The sequence below is a fragment of the Platichthys flesus genome, chromosome 24, assembly GCF_949316205.1.
Source record: "Platichthys flesus chromosome 24, fPlaFle2.1, whole genome shotgun sequence".
NCBI lineage: Eukaryota > Metazoa > Chordata > Actinopteri > Pleuronectiformes > Pleuronectidae > Platichthys > Platichthys flesus.
The window spans coordinates 10,393,751-10,412,077 of record NC_084968.1 but is presented as its reverse complement, the minus strand read 5'-3'; the positions used below and the strand labels follow the sequence as shown (position 1 = coordinate 10,412,077).

At 46.0% G+C, this 18,327-nt stretch overlaps 1 protein-coding gene across 1 annotated transcript; it reads left to right on the top strand.

The window, feature by feature from the left end:
- Positions 1 to 1,526: 1,526 nt before the first annotated feature.
- On the top strand, positions 1,527 to 18,315 carry acap1 (ArfGAP with coiled-coil, ankyrin repeat and PH domains 1). The gene is made up of 23 exons (XM_062384123.1): positions 1,527 to 1,994; positions 5,049 to 5,106; positions 5,915 to 6,034; positions 6,388 to 6,441; positions 6,616 to 6,674; positions 7,071 to 7,254; positions 7,572 to 7,616; positions 7,709 to 7,804; positions 8,740 to 8,814; positions 9,138 to 9,250; positions 9,399 to 9,450; positions 9,660 to 9,760; positions 9,879 to 9,990; positions 10,138 to 10,361; positions 10,447 to 10,516; positions 10,656 to 10,750; positions 13,424 to 13,617; positions 13,976 to 14,026; positions 14,199 to 14,374; positions 14,874 to 14,983; positions 16,040 to 16,150; positions 16,239 to 16,300; positions 17,616 to 18,315. Exons 1-23 carry the CDS (start codon positions 1,942 to 1,944, stop codon positions 17,711 to 17,713), a joined length of 2,313 nt encoding a protein of 770 aa, XP_062240107.1. The 5' UTR covers positions 1,527 to 1,941; the 3' UTR covers positions 17,714 to 18,315.
- The last annotated feature ends 12 nt before the right edge of the window (positions 18,316 to 18,327 follow it).

The window sequence follows — 18,327 nt, the reverse complement described above, 5'->3', positions numbered from 1 at the left end:
AAATTTAAAGCTGTTGAAAAAGTTAATTTTCAACAGTTGAATGTTTGTTTCTAGAAATCATGATTCTTTTCCTTTTTTCCTTGGGCCTGGAGGTAATATTCCCACTGGAGGTCGGTGCAGAGCAACATTTGAAAGCTATTCGTCCTGGACTGTTTATTTTGATGAGGCCACCTAGCAACACATGAGGCCTAACTACGCCCTTTCCGTGATAGGGTCTGAGAATTTCCCTGTTTGGCACAAACAACGTGCTCAGTGGTGAGGTCAGTGGAGGCAGCAAAACATCCCTGTCATCCTCTGAAAGATAAAAAACAGAGATCATCTGAAACATCACATGAACTGAAGTGAAGGAAGAAAGAGTCCAAACAAAGTCAGGCTCTGTGAGACGGCAGGGACTGGGTCTGACCACCAGGGGGAGCCACACAGCGTCGTTAACTAGATAGATAGATAGATAGATAGATAGATAGATAGATAGATAGATAGATAGATAGATAGATAGATAGATAGAGAAGAATCAAGCTGTAGTCATGTTCTCCTCTCTGGCTTTGGCGCGTCTGGTTTCTCAACCACAGGCTTCAGTTTGTGGTGATGATGACAAAGTGCAGTTGCTTATTTAAAGTTGCTCAACACACTGCAACGCTCTGTTTGGTCTCTTTCTGCGACACCTGTGAAGTATGGAAGCCCCACTGTGCCAGAAAGAAAGAAAAGAGAACATGTGACACCTGTAGAGTCTCGGTCAGAGAATAAATATAGAAATGTTCTTTCTTTGAAACTGCAAAAACGTGATTTTGCTATTAATTAATTCATGTATTTTTTTAGCATTGGTCCAGACAACCCACATCTGTTTAATTTAGCCTATATTATATATTTCATGTATTCGTGAGGTTAGGGGTACAGCTGTAACACGCAACTCAACCACTAGATGTCGCTCAATTCTAAACACTGAACCTTTAAATCCTATTTTATGTCTTTATATATTCTTTATATATTTGGTTATATTTTACATTGTACTGAGTCATAGTATTACCTTTGCATTTCCAAGTTTCAACCTCACAAACCCTTATCACTATTCATCAATTTCTGTTTGTTGCTTTTTGTTTCTTGGCACGCATGGTGTTCCCTATAAACTGTTCAGAGGCTTAAAGTGCCTCCTCCGTGCAGCCCAACCAAAACAAAAGGTTGTCAGACAAGAATACACACCCAGAGTCTGAGCCCTGCACTCACGAGGAGGAGTGGAATACACACAAACAAGCAACAAAACACACATACACACATATACACACACACACACACACACACACACACACACACACACCAGGGTGCCCAAGTGAAGTTACAAATGATTATAGGTCCTTGAACTCCTCATCTGGACATGACGCCACCGAGTGGATTCAGATGAAAACTTATTAGAGGCCTGTTTGTGTCAAGTGTAACCTCTCATTTGGTCTCAGTTTCCTTTTTGAAAAAACCCACAATTTGCGTTTGTGAGTGAGGAGCAGAAACCCGGAAATGTGAGCTGTGAAGTGGAGGGGGTGGACCTACGTGCGTGTGCGTAAAGTTCAGAGAGAGAGAGACTATTCCTCCAGAGAGCGTCCGTGGGAACAGCTTCACATCCACTCCTCGGGCTCTCATCCGATTCCACTCTCCTTCATTCGGGAAAATTGGAATCAACGCGGATATTTCACTTTTCTTTGCCCTCACTTTGTTTTTGCTTCTGCTGGATGAAATGGAAATTACGCACGCCTCCTCCCCTGCGCTCATTCATCCGCTCTGACAAGTCGTGTCGGGAGACGACGATGATCCAGGCTGCTGATGTGGAGAGTTAACACCGAGGAGGTTTAGTGTTTTCCTGCTGCTGCTCTTCGTCTCTTCCACCCCCACCACCTCCTGACGTGAGGTCCCAACAGATTCCCTCAGGTGTTGCTGGCACATCTCACCGCAGGGATGACTGTCAAACTGGACTTTGAGGAGTGTTTGAAAGACTCCCCTCGATTCAGGTAAGAGTTCCACCTGCTTCACTCGTTACTCACTGCGATGATGGAGTCAGTGGAGAAACTATGGACTGTGACTCATTGAATTCATCGAGTTAGGATTAAGTTCCAGGCAAATTGACACAAATCTCAATTTCAATCCGACTCAGTTTGATTTGTTTGGCACCAAATAGCAACATGAATTATGTCAAGGTTCTTTGCATAGTGAAATCGATACCTTACAGAATTACAGTGAAACCTCATAGTTCACAGAGAGAGAGAGAGAGAGAGAGAGAGAGAGAGAGAGAGAGAGAGAGAGAGAGAGAGAGAGAGAGAGAGAGAGAGAGAGAGAGAGAGAGAGAGAGAGAGAGAGAGAGAGAGAGAGAATAAGCTCTGTCAGATTGGTTATTATAATAAAAGAATAATGATGCTTATATATTAATGTTATGATGAACAGTAGCACCGGTAAATAGGAGTAGTAATGATACTAATAGTACTGATACAAAATATAAAGGTGATAGTACTTTTACTTCATTTTGTAGTCTAGCCTTTATTTACCTGGAAGGTCTGACAGAGATACAATATCACATCTGCCAGGGAGTCAAGATGTGCAGCATGTAAAGTTAAATAAATGAAACATCAATACAAGCAGGGACAAATAACACACACACATACACTACACACACACACACACACACACACACACACTCAACACACAGAGACACATATGGAAATCTGTGGCTAAAAGTATATTTGGAAACAAGGAGAGTGTCCCCTTGTTTTAAAGCTACTAATAAAACATTATGCACACTTGTGTTTATTTTTCATGTAATTCCCATTTACAGTGACGCACGGTGGTTTTATTGTGTTGTTGTGGCCACTCAGGCTCCAAACAACACACAACTGTGCCGCCTGAAATCCGTATTTCAGGGTCAAGCCGTGTCTTGTCGTTCTAGGTGTTTGGTCAATAAAGGGAAAAACACGTGCAGGCCTGCAGGGCTGAAACCTCTGATCCCAGGTCTGATTAAAGTCTGTCACTGAGCCACAGGAAGCTTCTACCGCCCCGGAAAGACCGAATATTTCATTAAAAAGTATCTCAATGAACGTTACAAGTTGTAATGTCGGTATGAAAAACATGAATTTCAAACATTCCTCTTACCACCATTGCTTCACAGCGTATTTCAAACCTACATAACCTCATTTAAAGGTTTTGAAAGTGCCTGACCAAGCTGTCACTGTAGCACTCGTGTGTGTCAGCCACAGTCGATCTCTCTTTCAACACAGTATCAACATCTGGTGTAACCAAAAGGGAAGTGTCACTAAGTTGGTTATGCAAGCAGCTCCTGACGCTTTGGCCGGGCCTGGGTGTGCCCTGATCGTTCTCCTGCGTCCCGCCTGAGGCCCGGTGGCTGCTGTTGTGTGTGTTTCCCCCCCTCCAGCTGATTTGACATATTTCAGCCCTGAGTCTAGGCCTCACTTTCTCACCCCCCCTTCCCTCCCTCTCTCCCTTCGTCTGCCCCTGTTGCCCGTGTTGGATTCAAGAGACTCGCACGGTGGTGGAAAGTTTGAGTCGTGGCAGCTGCGGCGGTGAGGTCTCGTGTCAGGGTTAGAGAAGCAGAGGGCTGAAGGGGAAAAGGGAGGGCGAGAAGGAGGACGAGAAGGACGGCCGGAGACAAACGAGCAGAGAGACAGAGAAGAGTGACTGCCACCTGTTGCTGGGTAACGGCGCGAGGTGGGAGGTTCGACAGGAAGTGAGGCGAGATGTGCCGAGGTGATCTACAGGAAGTGTGCGCTCTGCGGGGAGAACCGCGGCGGAAACTCAAAACTAGCTCGCTCTCGTACTCTCTCTCTCTCTCAGTTCGGGGAGAAATGAAGTGTCACTTTTAACGTCCCATCTCCCCCCCCCCCCCCCCCCCCCCCCCCCGTGGCCTCCTGGTGCCCTCTCCCGTCCTCCCCCTGGCGTTCCATCTCTCCCTCCCTCCCTCCTTATCCGACACATTTCAAGAGGCTGTGACCTCGGGCTTTGATTCCAGCATCCCCGCACAAACAAACACAGGAAGACAAACACTCACTGTCTGTCCAGGCCCTCCTCTCTCTGTCTCTCTCTCTGCTCTCTCTCTCTCTTCTCTCTCTCTCTGTGTCTCTGTACTGTCGGTGGAAGGCAGCGGAAACCACACAGTTGAGCTGTCGGTTTGAGAAGGGACGATGCTCGACTCTCTCACCAAAAAAAACAGTCGTGCACACACATTTCTGAGGCTCCTCTGTGCAATCAGTCCGACGCCGCGGTACAGCAACACTGGATGTTTGTCTCTGAACGTCTCCGGTGTGGCGTCCTGCAGGCCCGACACAGCAGCCCCGTGACCGAGGGGTCCCCAGGCTGCGCTCGACGGCCACAGGGATGCTGGGTAAATTTACCCAAGGTCACAGAGTTTCTAAAAACACCAAAGTTGCGAGCTAATTTACAATGAAGTGATTTATAAATAGATGCACGGGACTTGAAATAGCCCCCCGCCATGGAATCTGTGGCGTTCTGAGTGTTGAGTGAAAAGTATTTTTAGATTGGTGTGGATCTTTTAAAGATGAAGAAGAGAGAGTGTCAACTACTTGATTGTTCTGTTTTTAACTTAATGGTCAGTGCACATAAATAAACAGTGATCTTGTTTTCTATCAGTTTGATGATTCATTCTTATTACTTATCACATTGTTTATATATTTAATTATTTATCCCTTATTTGGATTAGAAAAAAAAGAAGATTTAAATTAACTGTGATGTAAAAGAGACAAAAGCAGGATTTGAAGCTGAAGTCAACGAATGTTTGTCACACTCACACGACGAATGACCCAAATAGTTAAATTAAATTAGTTAAAATGAAATTAAATTAGTCCTCTATTGACTCAAAGATGAAAGGACTCATCTTTTCAGGCCCGAAAACCATTGACTGACTAACTTCAGACAAACTGACGACATGTTTGACGCTGATTTGTCGTCATGAAGACACAACAGCAGGAGTTTTAACGCACTAGGCTTCAGGTGTCACAGTTTACGTGTAGTGACCTTTTGTGTGAATCTTTCCGTTTCAGAGCCGAGATCGAAGTCGTCCAAACTGACGTCAGCGAACTCGAGACGCGGTTAGAAAAGGTGAGACACACACACCCACGCACACACACAGTCACAGACACACTCCCCATGTGATTAGAGAGTGAAGTGAGAGGTGTGAAGTGGTTGAGGTACATTCACCAGGAATCGAACAGGAAGTAGCTGCAGGTGCTGCTTCCTCTTTGTATTGTCCTGGCACAGAGAGAAGTTCTGCTTCCATTCAATAATGCATATTATGTTTGTTTGAGACGTCACATGCTTCGTGTGTATTTGATATTTATACGTCACTCTACATTATATATAACTTTATTCAACACAGGTTTCTATGTGTTCTGTAGTTTATTACAAATAATGGATACAGATTCAAAGTCCTGTACATGTGGGTGATTTAAAGTGCAGCAGCAGGGAGATGACGTCACTAAGACAAACAGGATGAACCAGGTTCGAGGCCTTAGGGCAGCTCTGCTTTGGGCGAGTTTCCTTGAGCAAGACCCAGTGAACTTTGACCTCAGTGGCAAAGAGGCAGAGGGATTTCCTTGCCAGCTAGAACACCATCCACGCTGGGTCATAATCTAAAAATCGAAATAAAGTTTTTCACTATGGCCAGAAATAAAACGCACGTCATCTTGAACTGCTTTTTAGGAGGCGGGGTTACGTCAGTGGTGTGTTAACAATTTGTTCTGCCTCCTCCACTCTATAAAATATCTCATCCCAGTAAAGAAATCCAATTTTTAAAATCACATTCCAGCCTGGGACGTCTCCCGGACTCACTCCTTGTTACCTTTTTAATATCTCACAACTGATTATGAGTATTCAGGATTGACACGTGTGATGTGTTTGCGTCCCGCAGCTCGTGAAACAATGCCAGGCCATGCTGGAGGCCGGCAGGGTCTACTGCCAGACCAGCAAGAGCTTCGTCAACGGCCTCCGGGAGCTGGGACTTCAGTGCTCCGGGGACAAGCTGATGGCGGTGAGAAGAGCTCATGTTAATCCATCATTTCATGTTAAACCATAAGCTGTAAACAAAGATGGACGACGCGTCTCCATTTTGGTCCATGTCCCATCTGCTGACATGGAGGAGGCAGGGCTTATGACCTTAACTGCCACCAGCCACAAGGGGGAGCCGGGAACGCTTTGGCTTCACTTTTGGAGGAGCTGTCATATCATCCATCTTTATTTACAGTCTATGTGTTAAACCATCATCTCCCCCCTTAAAGATTACAAGAGAGTCCAATACTGCTTATTTCATACTATTCTTGTTTAACCTTTATTTGTCGTGTGAGTGAATTGGAGTGAGTCTAATCTGGAATCTCTGTCCTGCAGGAGTGTTTGGACAAGATTTCCAAAAAGCTGTCTGTTATCCTGGAGGCGCAGGGGGTGAGTCTGTCTGTCGAGAGCGTTGGAAAGTTTCTGCCTCTGCACACAGAAAGTTTCCACGCCGGTGGTGACGCTTATCAGCGGCAGTATGTGGTCAAGCAAGATTGCAGCGAGCATTAAGATTGACATTTCCCCGTTGTTGTGCGTGTGTGTCTCCTCCGCCCTCTCTGTCAGGAAGTGATCGAGACCACACAGAAGTCTGTCAAGACCAAGCTGCAGAACTTTGTCAAAGAGTGAGTGAGCTGTTTATACATCACGCCTCCTTTCTGGGTTGTCTGTTTCTCTCTCCCTCAAACAACTCGACCGGTCTCCCACTGCATGAACCTTCATTTTCCCTTCTCCTCACACTCACTACGTTCTGCTCTCATTTGTGGGAACTATGAGGGAGATTGAATGAGCGGGAGGACGTTTGATAGCATCTAAGAGGAGTCATTATTTCCCATTGGATTATTAGCCAGAGAAACACTCTCTCTATGTTTCTAGGACGTTTCTCTGCTTCCTCCCTTTGTCATGTGATCGCTATTTTAAAGGCACATTCTAGTGCGCCCATGGTTAAACTGCGTGATTTCACAAACGTATCTGTCAAATAAAGAGTTATTTCCCTCTCTTGTGCCCTCCCTGTCCCTCAGAGATGTCCGTCGGTTCAAGGATGTGCGAAAGGAGTTCGAGCGCAGCAGCGAGACCCTGGAGGGGGCGCTGGTGAGAAACGGTCAGGCCCCCCGGGGGAAGCAACACGAAGTGGAGGAGGCGAGCCAGGCTCTGCTCAACGCACGCAAGAGCTTTCGGTCCGAGGCCTTGGACTACGTCCTGGAGGTGAGAAATCACAGTTTCATCAATCCACTCACTCGTGTGTGTGTTTAAAAGGTTTAGAAGTTTAGAGACTTCCAGCATCTATACAGCACCGTGACACCTATCAGAGCCTTTAGCCTTCATAAAACCAGCGGATCCAGCAACCAGCTATACAAACACAGCCGAGTTGTGCCTCTGCTGTTTTGAATAATAACAAATAATTGCCTTGGGGCTCCTCTCCAGCTCCGTGGTTGTGTCTCTCGTCATCTGAACCACCCGGGTTGAGTGTCTGGTTCTGGAAACATGAAGTTTTCTGAAACCGCTGCTTCCTCTCGTTCCAGATCAATGTCATCGAGGCCAAGAAGAAGACCGACATAGTCATGGCAGTGAGTTCACGCTGACCTATTTCTCTGTGCCTGTAGCTGCAAGATGTTAAAAGTCAAAGAGTTGAATGTAAACGTCTCGTGCTCCCTGTCAGATGTTGTCCCTGATGGAGTCTCAGGCCCAGTTCTTCCAGCAAGGCCACCAGTCGCTGTCAGAGCTGGACGAGTATCGACAGAGGCTGAATGAAGAGGTAACTGATAGAGCCTGACTGATGTGTGTGTGTGTCTGTGTGTGTGTACAAAATAAATCAACGATGCATGGACAAACTTTCACATCATTTAGAAGGAAATAATACATACATATGTTTGTCGACAATTGTCCAAATGGTTTCTCTAATGATAGGATATAAAATTGTGTTCCTATGAGGGGGGGGGCTGTTGAGTCACCAGCTGACATCACACTTCCATCGTGACAGGAAACAGTGAGCAACAACAGGAAATATTTCAAATGTCTGTTTGTATGTGCGTGTGTGTGTGTGTGTGTTGGTGTGTGTGTGTGTGCCAATCCCTGCTTTTCTTCACTTTGGAAAAACACAAAAAAAAGTGTTGGCACCGTCGACCTTGAGCTTCACCTTCGAGCGGAGTTGTCGCTCAATGAAACAGGATGTGTCGGCTCTCAGTGGCCGAAATCAAACCACAGAGAGGCTCTTCCTGTTTCGAAGGAAGCAGGAAACAACAGGGATGGTGAGACGGGGCAAAGGAGAGACAAGGACGAGTGAGAGATGAGCAGTGGTGCCGTGGCTCAGTTCGTCACACAAACACAAAGAAGGGAGCGTTTCCCCTTTAGGCAGAAAAGGCCGAACAAAACGTACTTGTGAGGATTCTACAGGTTTTCAGATCACTAATCCTTAAGGAAGGAGAACCTCTCAGCGGTTTTCCTTAAGTTTGACATTTGTCTTTACTTCTCAAATTTGCCACTCGGGCTCCAAGATGAGCTGATTGGATATGAATGGTTAAAGGTCAAAGGTCACAGTGACCTCACATGACTCTGGGGATGAGATGTATATAGATGGAAACTGCGTAGGACTCTGGATCTACTATTAACAAGTGTATTTCAACTCCAGGAATATAAATCATTTGAAAAATCAATCAGGTGAGTGACATCCCTCCTCTTCTGATTTAACAGCACACCCAGTTTGTCCTGAGCGCAGCCAGAGAGAAGAGGGACATGGAGCAGAGACACGCTGCCATCAAGAAAAAGGTAAAAGAGACAGTTTGGTCAAATCCCAAGATAAAAGCCTGCCACTCCTGCAACTACAGCTCTCCACTCCCTTCCTTATATTAAAATCTTTTTATGTTTTATCCTCTTTTATTAACCTCCAGTAATTACATATATCTTTTGTTATTTTAGCTTTTAAAGTCTAGTCTTTGGAATTTAATCATCTTCTAATATTCTCACTGTTAAATGACTTTATCCCCAAAGTGTCTGACTTTTCTTTTCTTCCACATGTTCCTTATACTCTGACGTACTGATTGATTGATTGATTGATTGACTTTAATTTCATCTTTCTAACATATTCACAGGACACCACCTACGATGACTCCATCATGGAGTTCAACGCAGACGCACCTAATGGGATTTCAATGGAAGGATACCTCTATAAGAGAGCCAGCAACGCCTTCAAGACCTGGAGCAGGTATAAGTTCACTTGGGACATACAAGAAACCAAATATCCACTGTATTGTGAAGTAATAATATTTGTAAATTCCCAGTATTTGTCTTTTTCTGTCAGCGCTTGAGCAACACTGAACCAAAAACCTTTTCATTTCTTTTCTCCTCTCCAGACGCTGGTTCTCAATTCAAAAGAATCAGCTGGTTTATCAGAAGAAATTCAAGGTATATTTTAAATAGCCTCTTTTAAAAAGCAATTTGTTTTAGAACATGTATTGAAAGACACACGGCCGCGGTCTGACCTCCATGTTGGTCCTCTCTCTCTCTCTCTCTCTCTCTCTCTCTCTCTCTCTCTCTCTCTCTCTCTCTCTCTCTCTCTCTCTCTCTCTCTCTCTCTCTCTCTCTCTCTCTCTCTCTCTCTCTCTCTCTCTCAGGAGCAGCCCACAGTTGTGGTGGAGGACTTGCGTCTCTGCACCGTGAAGCACAGCGCGGAGAACGAGAGGCGCTTCTGCTTTGAGGTGGTCTCCCCGTCAAAGTGAGTTTGCACGAGGGAACGTTTGTAATGACAGCGTTGAGTGCAGAGGGATAAAGGGTCCCGCAGAAAGACATGAGGGGATTACAGTGTGTGTCTGTGTGTGTGTGTCTGTGTGTAGGTGTTGTCTGTTGCAGGCCGATTCGGAGGCGCAGCAGCAAGCGTGGATCAGAGCCGTCCAAAACAGCATCGCCTCAGCCTTTCAGGAGTGCAGAGAGGACACACACAGCCCAGTGAGAACACACACACACACACACACACACACACACACGCACACAATTATCTTCTATAAATACATTTTTATGTGGGAGTTATTCGCCTGTGTGTGTGTCCCCTCACTCTTTTATTTGTCTGTGTCTGTCTGTGTGTGTGTTTATCAGAGACAGCGCTGCAGCTCGGTGTCTGCGGGGAATCTGTTAGGCGGGGGAGGAGGAGGAGGCGGCGGAGGAGGAGGAGGCGAGGAGAACGGGGGCTACAAGGCGCTGGAGGAGGTTCAGGCGATCCCGGGGAACCAGCAGTGCTGCGACTGCGGAGAGCCCAGTCCCGACTGGGCCTCCATCAACCTGGGCATCACACTCTGTATCGTCTGCTCGGGAATACACAGGTAGAGTGCAAACACACACATGCACACACAGACACACACATGCACACACTTGGCTTGAGCACTAATAGTTTTGTTTCCTTAACAGGAGCCTGGGAGTCCATTTCTCCAAAGTGCGCTCGCTCACTCTGGACTCCTGGGAGCCGGAGCTCGTTAAGGTAATTCCATTTTTTAACTACACAACCTCGTTATTGCCTTTTTTTTCTGTTGTTAACACAACGCTCCAGTGATGATGCAACAGTTCACATCAACCAAACTCAATTGGTGGTGAAATGTTTCTTCTCTTTATTTCTATAGTTGATGTGTGAATTAGGAAACACGGTCATCAACAGGATCTACGAGGCGCGCATCGACGAGATCACCATCAAGAAGCCACATCCCACCAGTCCCAGGTACTAACCATCAATATCCATCCCACCAGTCCCAGGTACTAACCATCAATATTCATCCCACCAGTCCCAGGTACAAACCATCAATATCCATCCCACCAGTCCCAGGTACTAACCATCAATATCCATCCCACCAGTCCCAGGTACTAACCATCAATATTCATCCCACCAGTCCCAGGTACTAACCATCAATATCCATCCCACCAGTCCCAGGTACTAACCATCAATATCCATCCCACCAGTCCAAGGTACTAACCATCAATATCCATCCCACCAGTCCCAGGTACTAACCATCAATATCCATCCCACCAGTCCCAGGTACTAACCATCAATATCCATCCCACCAGTCCCGGGTACTAACCATCAATATCCATCCCACCAGTCCCGGGTACTAACCATCAATATCCATCCCACCAGTCCCGGGTACTAACCATCAATATCCATCCCACCAGTCCCAGGTACTAACCATCAATATCCATCCCACCAGTCCCGGGTACTAACCATCAATATCCATCCCACCAGTCCCGGGTACTAACCATCAATATCCATCCCACCAGTCCCAGGTACTAACCATCAATATCCATCCCACCAGTCCCAGGTACTAACCATCAATATCCATCCCACCAGTCCCAGGTACTAACCATCAATATCCATCCCACCAGTCCCAGGTACTAACCATCAATATCCATCCCACCAGTCCCAGGTACTAACCATCAATATCCATCCCACCAGTCCCAGGTACTAACCATCAATATCCATCCCACCAGTCCAAGGTACTAACCATCAATATCCATCCCACCAGTCCCAGGTACTAACCATCAATATCCATCCCACCAGTCCAAGGTACTAACCATCAATATCCATCCCACCAGTCCCAGGTACTAACCATCAATATCCATCCCACCAGTCCCAGGTACTAACCATCAATATCCATCCCACCAGTCCCAGGTACTAACCATCAATATCCATCCCACCAGTCCCAGGTACTAACCATCAATATCCATCCCACCAGTCCCAGGTACTAACCATCAATATCCATCCCACCAGTCCCAGGTACTAACCATCAATATCCATCCCACCAGTCCCAGGTACTAACCATCAATATCCATCCCACCAGTCCCAGGTACTAACCATTATATCCATCCCACCAGTCCCAGGTACTAACCATCAATATCCATCCAATCTGCAGACTGAGTCAAATGGTTTTAATTATTCTAAATGAACCGACATTTTATAATTTGTGTCCCTCGCCTGAGAATTAATTGTCCTTGCATTTGCTTTCCCCAAAAATTCTGCATATATATGTTATATTATAATTATAATAATACTGTGTATTATATATCGTACAGTATAAATATGTATTAAAAAATAATTTATCACTTCACTTGTTTGCTTGTTAAAATTGTTATATTTCAAGAGGATAGAGCAGCAAAAAATATCGATAAATAACAATCAAAAATGTAAAAATGAAAGTAAATAAAGTAAATAATTTAAAAAGCTTCACAGAGAGAAGAAAGCTTTGTATTTTAAATGAACATAATTGAAAGCTGTACCATTTCATGTCTCAGCTGCTGACTCAGTTCAGAGATAAGAGTCCTGTAGCCTCTTACTCACTTATCCACACTTAGACTTCAAACCTGTCGCTGAGGATTTTCTTGCATCAGTATCGAAGCGCATGTTGTTTTCACCTTGTGAGTGTGTGTGTGGCAAAATGTGGTCTTACTGTAGCAGAAACACCACCAGACGTCTGTATGTGTGTGTTTGTGTGTCATCGTAATAACGTCACAACTGTGCACGACACAGCCACAGAACTCCCCAGGTGTGTATTGTTGTTCAAAGAAGGGTGTGTGAGTCCTCGTGTTTAATGTGGTACTGACGTCTGAGTACTTATGGACTGGAATGTGTTGATGGCAGGAGATAAGAAACCAATCTCTTCCTGCTGTTTTATCAACGGCTTCACACAAAGAGGATTTCATTACACATGTGTTTAGCACTTATATTAAAACGGATCGGCTGCAGCTCTCCACAGCCGCCAACTCTCTTCACACTTATCTGTTTGAACTTCCTCTTGTCTCCTCTCATGCGCCGCAGCAGACAGGAAGTGCCACAGGTACGACATGCACGTGGTTAACAGCGTGACTTCAGAGTCTGGAAACTTGTCGTGAAGCTGCATGAAGTCTTGTCATATGTTATTTAATCATTGTAGTGTCTCACTCACATATTTATATATAACCTTTGTTTGCCATATTTATATTTGTATGTATATATTTAGACTTGTGTGATGATACCCAACTGATACACATGTATTTAAATATTCTCTACCTTATAGAAAGCTTAATGGTAATTCAGTTTTTAAACCTAGATGGATTTATGTTTAGCTTGATTTATGACTTAATTAAACTGGTATAGCTTTCAGGGAGACACAATTGTGTTGTAATTCAAACTGACAAACAAAACCCGGATGAAATACAACCTCAGTTCTCAATAGACCTGTGTGTAACATTCTTGTTGCACAGCAGCACAACCAAGTAGTGGAGTCACACCGAGAGTGTGTGTAACCATCTGACAAACACAGCCCTGCATGTTGTCGCCTTTACATGCTCTCATCTGTCAGTTTGTCTCGTGTTCAACTTGTTCACACTCTTCCTGTCCGATCTGTCTCTCTCTGCCCCTCAGACCAGACAAGGAGACGTGGATTCGATCAAAGTACGTAGAGAAGAAGTTCATCAAAAAGCTGCCGGAGACCGGACGCAACCCCCCCCAGAGGAGGTCCAGCGGCAAGAAGAGCCGGCCGCCCACGCTGGAGCGGCCCGTGGAGCGGCCACCGCTCAAACCCAAGCCCAACCGGGCCACTCTGCCGAGGGTCACAGGTAAAAGACGAGAGACGAGAGGAAGGGAAGCAGGAAGTGAAACATGTGGGCTGACAAAAGTGTAACACGGCTGGTTTCCTCTGTAGCTGATGATCACAAAACACACACACATAAAGACACACAGCAGAGCATGTTTTAGGATTATCAACTTTTGCTGTGTGTGTGTGTGTGTGTGTGTGTGTGTGTGTGTGTGTGTGTGTGTGTGTGTGTGTGTGTGTGTGTGTGTGTGTGTGTGTGTGTGTGTGTGTGTGTGTGTGTGTGTGTGTGTGTGTGTGTGTGTGTGTGTGTGTGTGTGTGTGTGTGTGTGTGTGTGTGTGTGGCTCTCTCTCTCACACACACCAACTCTCTCTTTCCTCAGGGCTGACCCCCAGTGACCTCGTCCAAAAGAATAATACAAGCCCTCACAAAAGTAAGATACAACACACACAGAGACCCACACACAGATGTACACAGTGGGATTAACATGGACTGGACATGTGTCATACCACATTAAATGATGTCATCTTTACGGCTACACTATCATGTGTCTAAACGTCATTTCTCCTTTGGCAACAACACAAACGAACTCGCGCCTCCCTCAGACGTGGACGTGGAAGAGGAGGACCTGAGCGGCCTCCACCCGGGGGCGCTGCTCTACCGCTCTGCGGCCCTGCAGAACTTCCCCGTCATGGCCGACGCTCTGGCTCACGGCGCCGACGTCAACTGGGTCAACGTGTCCGAGGAGTCCAGCACGCCGCTGATCCAGGCCGTCTCAGCGGTGAGGGGGAAACCACTGCTACACAATCCACCCGATAATATTTACACTCATGCAGATCCTGATGGTTAACCCCTCTGACCTTTGCTTCAAGCGCCACCTGCAGGCCAGTTCTGAATTGAGTTTGATTAAATAAATAAATCCTAATGATGCTCTCGCTAAGTTCCAACTATTACAGAAGCCAAACCAAAGATGTAGATGTCATGAAGTGCGTTGAACATAGCCGTGCTTTTGACTGGGGGACAAACCTCTACTAGCTTCCCTGTTGCACCACCCACCAATTAAAATACACTTTGAACTAAAAATATCTGAGCTCATTCGTGCAACTTAAGGGGATAAAGCCTCTGGTTAACGTGCCTGGCTTTTTAAACTGGGAAAAGTCCAAGAATAACAAACCTGTCGTGAGTTTTCCCTGTAAAGGTGCCACCAGCAGCGTTTTGTAACTTTAGTCTTTAGGTGAAAGTTGTCTGAATATACGATTGTGTTGTTGTGTTTGGAGCAGAACGCCCTGGCTGCCTGTGAGTTCCTGCTGCAGAACGGGGCCAACGTGAACCAGGCCGACAGCAGCGGGAGAGGACCGCTGCACCACGGCACCATCCTGGGCCACACTGGGTATGACGCACTGTCTCTGACACCCACACACACACAGACACACACACATGCTGTCACGCATATGTCGAAGAGGAAGAGACGTGACAAAGACAAAAGGGAATGTCTCTCAGGGATTTGGCAATTCAAGAGACAAAAAACAAGCGACCAGACTAACAACAATCAGATACCTGTCCCTCCATTATCTAGACAGTTTGACCTTTGAACCTGCAAAGTCCCAGAACTGAGCTGTGAGACAAAAAAAAGTCTCAACTGCCAAATCACCACATCGTTTTTTCATCTTGTGATTAATAGGTATTGACTCAGGTTCGTTCTTCAGAGAGAAATACGAGCACCGAAAAATAAAACGCACACAAAATCGATGGGAGCTTCCGGGCACGGAGCCCAAATCCATCAACCGAGTTAAATAGATTCCCTCTCTTTGCCCGGATGACATTTCTCTCATGTGTGAAGGGGGAAATCTCAGCGTAAAGGAAAAGGTGAAGTGAAACAAGCCGCTAATGTAACACTTCACTTTTGGACTGGTTATATAACCGAGGACATCTGACACACACGATGTATATTTTTTAGCTGAGCAGAAACACTTATTACGACATGAAACGACCGCGACAGTTTGTTTGACCCACGTCTTTTGGAAATGGAAAGTATCTCACAGCTTATCGGGAAGCAAAGGCTGAATCGGGCTCTTATCTCCTCGGGGGGCCGGGGTCGGATTGCAGAGCGCCGACAAAACATGATTCGTGATAACCGAGCAAGAATGTGTAAAGTGATGGAGACAAACGTGTCTGAGATTCCTGAAGGATGATTCCCCCCCCCCCCCCCCCCTTTGACCAAATAAGTCCAGGAAGGAAGAAACCACAGGAGCTTCGGCAGATCGCAAGAATTGTGAAGATTCAACGACCAAAAAAGGGTTAGGGTTAGAGAGATGCAGTTTTCACACATAATCAAGACACATCAGAGTCTGTATGCGATGGTCATGCTACACAAAGAAACACAAACACACACACACACACACACACACACACAGTCTCTTTTGATGCACCTCTTCTCTTCCTCCAGGTTGGTTTGTCTCTTCTTGAAGCGAGGAGCCGACTACAACGCCAAAGACAAGAACCAGAAAGACCCCATAACCATCGCAGTGGACAACGCCAACGCCGACATCGTCACGTTGTGAGTTGTCCCCGAGACGACGAGTTCGCCCCCCCCCCCCGACGTGGACATTTCACCTCCGCTAACCGATGCTCTCTCGTGTTTTCAGGCTGCGGATTGCCAAGATGAACAAGGAGATGCGGGAGATGGACGGAGCGTTCGGCCAACCAGGTCACTCGAAGGGGCCGGGGTCTGGGGGGGTGTTGGGAGGGGGCGGGGGTGGAGGTGGAGGGGGGATGGCCCACACCAGAAAGAGCATGCAGGCTATAAAGAACCATATCAGTGGCTGGGCTCATGGGGGGGGGAATGGCTAGTGGGGGTAAAAAATGGGACCTGCAATGGGATTGGAAACTTCACTTGTGGATCTTTAAGGAAATAAACATGATCAAAAACGGAAAGATAAAAGCCAGAACACGGGGTACGACAGTTCAAAGGACATAAATGAAAACAGATTTGTCGGGGAAACAAAGAATGAACATTTGTGTGAAGTTTTGTCTTCACATGCACGTCCACACGCACTTTGAGCTACAAACGCACATCATCCTGCACTTTGAAAATCCACTCAAATCTCCAAAGACCAGAAACTGAAAGTTGCTCCATGTGGTTGTTTCCCATGTTTTTATGTTGTGTGCTTAAGTGTGTGTATATGTCTGTATGTTTTTATGATACATGTGTATTTGGGATATTTTTTATATGCGCAGATGTTTGTTTTTTATGAGCTCAACTCAGTTGGGTTCGGCTCTCGAGGACTATTCTGTGAATAGCGACGCAGTTTGAGCTTTGACAGCTTTATAGACGTGTTCTGTATTTTATCAGAACTTCCTGGTGCTAGGACGAGCTCTGTGCTTCAGGTTCACAGTGGGTTGTGTTGCATTTTGTCATTTGGCTCCTGTTCAAGCTGCAGAGTCCATTCTTTCATGATCGAGTCACGGCTCCTCTTTTATTTTTTCCAATCCCTCTTCTCGGTCTTTCTCTCATGAAGGAATGGAAACGTGAGGCTTGTGTCTGCTTTAAAACAAACTGCTGGTCAGTATCTGACGTGCTGTGCTTTTTGTCGTTGTGTATATGTGTGTGTCCTTGTCGAACGCACTCGTGTGCCTCTTGCCCTCTGCGCGCTGAGATGCCCGGCCGTCAACTGCTTGTTGAGTGTGCCACCTACTGCACACTAAGAGGTACAGTGCACGTGCATGCCCTAATGTGTGTTCTGTTTGTTCAGCTGCATGCTTCCTGCTGTAGGGCTACCACTCAGGGAATAGCTGGTGGAGTTTAAAGTCATTCACACTAAATATACCCCGTTGAGCTTGGTGTAGCGTTTAGGGACAGATGTTAAGGTTCAAACGCACATGTCTCATTTTGTGCTCGGAAAGAAATGGACATCAAGCCAAGAGTTAAAGAGCAGGAGAAGACGGCCTTCATTTTGTCAATGCATGTTTGATCATCTTTTAAAAAACGGGAGGCTCATGTCGTCCTCTGTGATCTCTCCCAGGTGATGAAACGTACCAGGACATCTTCAGGGACTTTTCTCACATGGCCTCCAACAACCCGGAGAAGCTCAAGCGCCGCAGCGCCGACCCCAAGTTCTAACCAGCTGCTGCCTCAACCTCCCGTGTGCACCGCCACACGTGCAGACAAACCTGCTTAACTCAAATCCACACACACACACACACACAGACACACACACAGATACACACTCGCTTCCCCTGGCAGCGTTCCACACGCCCCGTCACAGCTCAGCTGGTGTTGACTTCAGTGGGACACATCCTCACAACAGTGAATTCTTTGTGCGAGCACGACAGAGCAGAACAATTGCGTTGGAGTGGAAACGGCGGAGCAGCTTTGAGAGAGCGGCGTGAGGTGTCTTCATGTCCAGCAGAGGGTAACGCCACCGCTCTGCCAAGAGCTCCTAATGAAATCCAGTAAATCTGTTTTTTGTTTTGTTAAACCAAAACCATCTGTTTTGTGTTCCTCCTCCATTTCCTTCCAATTTTTTACATGAGCAGTGAAGACGTTTTGTGGGAAAATGGCCTTAAAAGGTTTATTTTTTATTTAGTATCATCCATTGAATAATAATGTATGCAGATTATTACATTTGAACGATTTTTAGACAGCGTTCATGTCTGTTTTGTGAAAAACCACGTGAGGTACTTGAGATTTGTATCGTCAAATAAAGTGAATCTTACTTTTAACTCTGTTTAAAT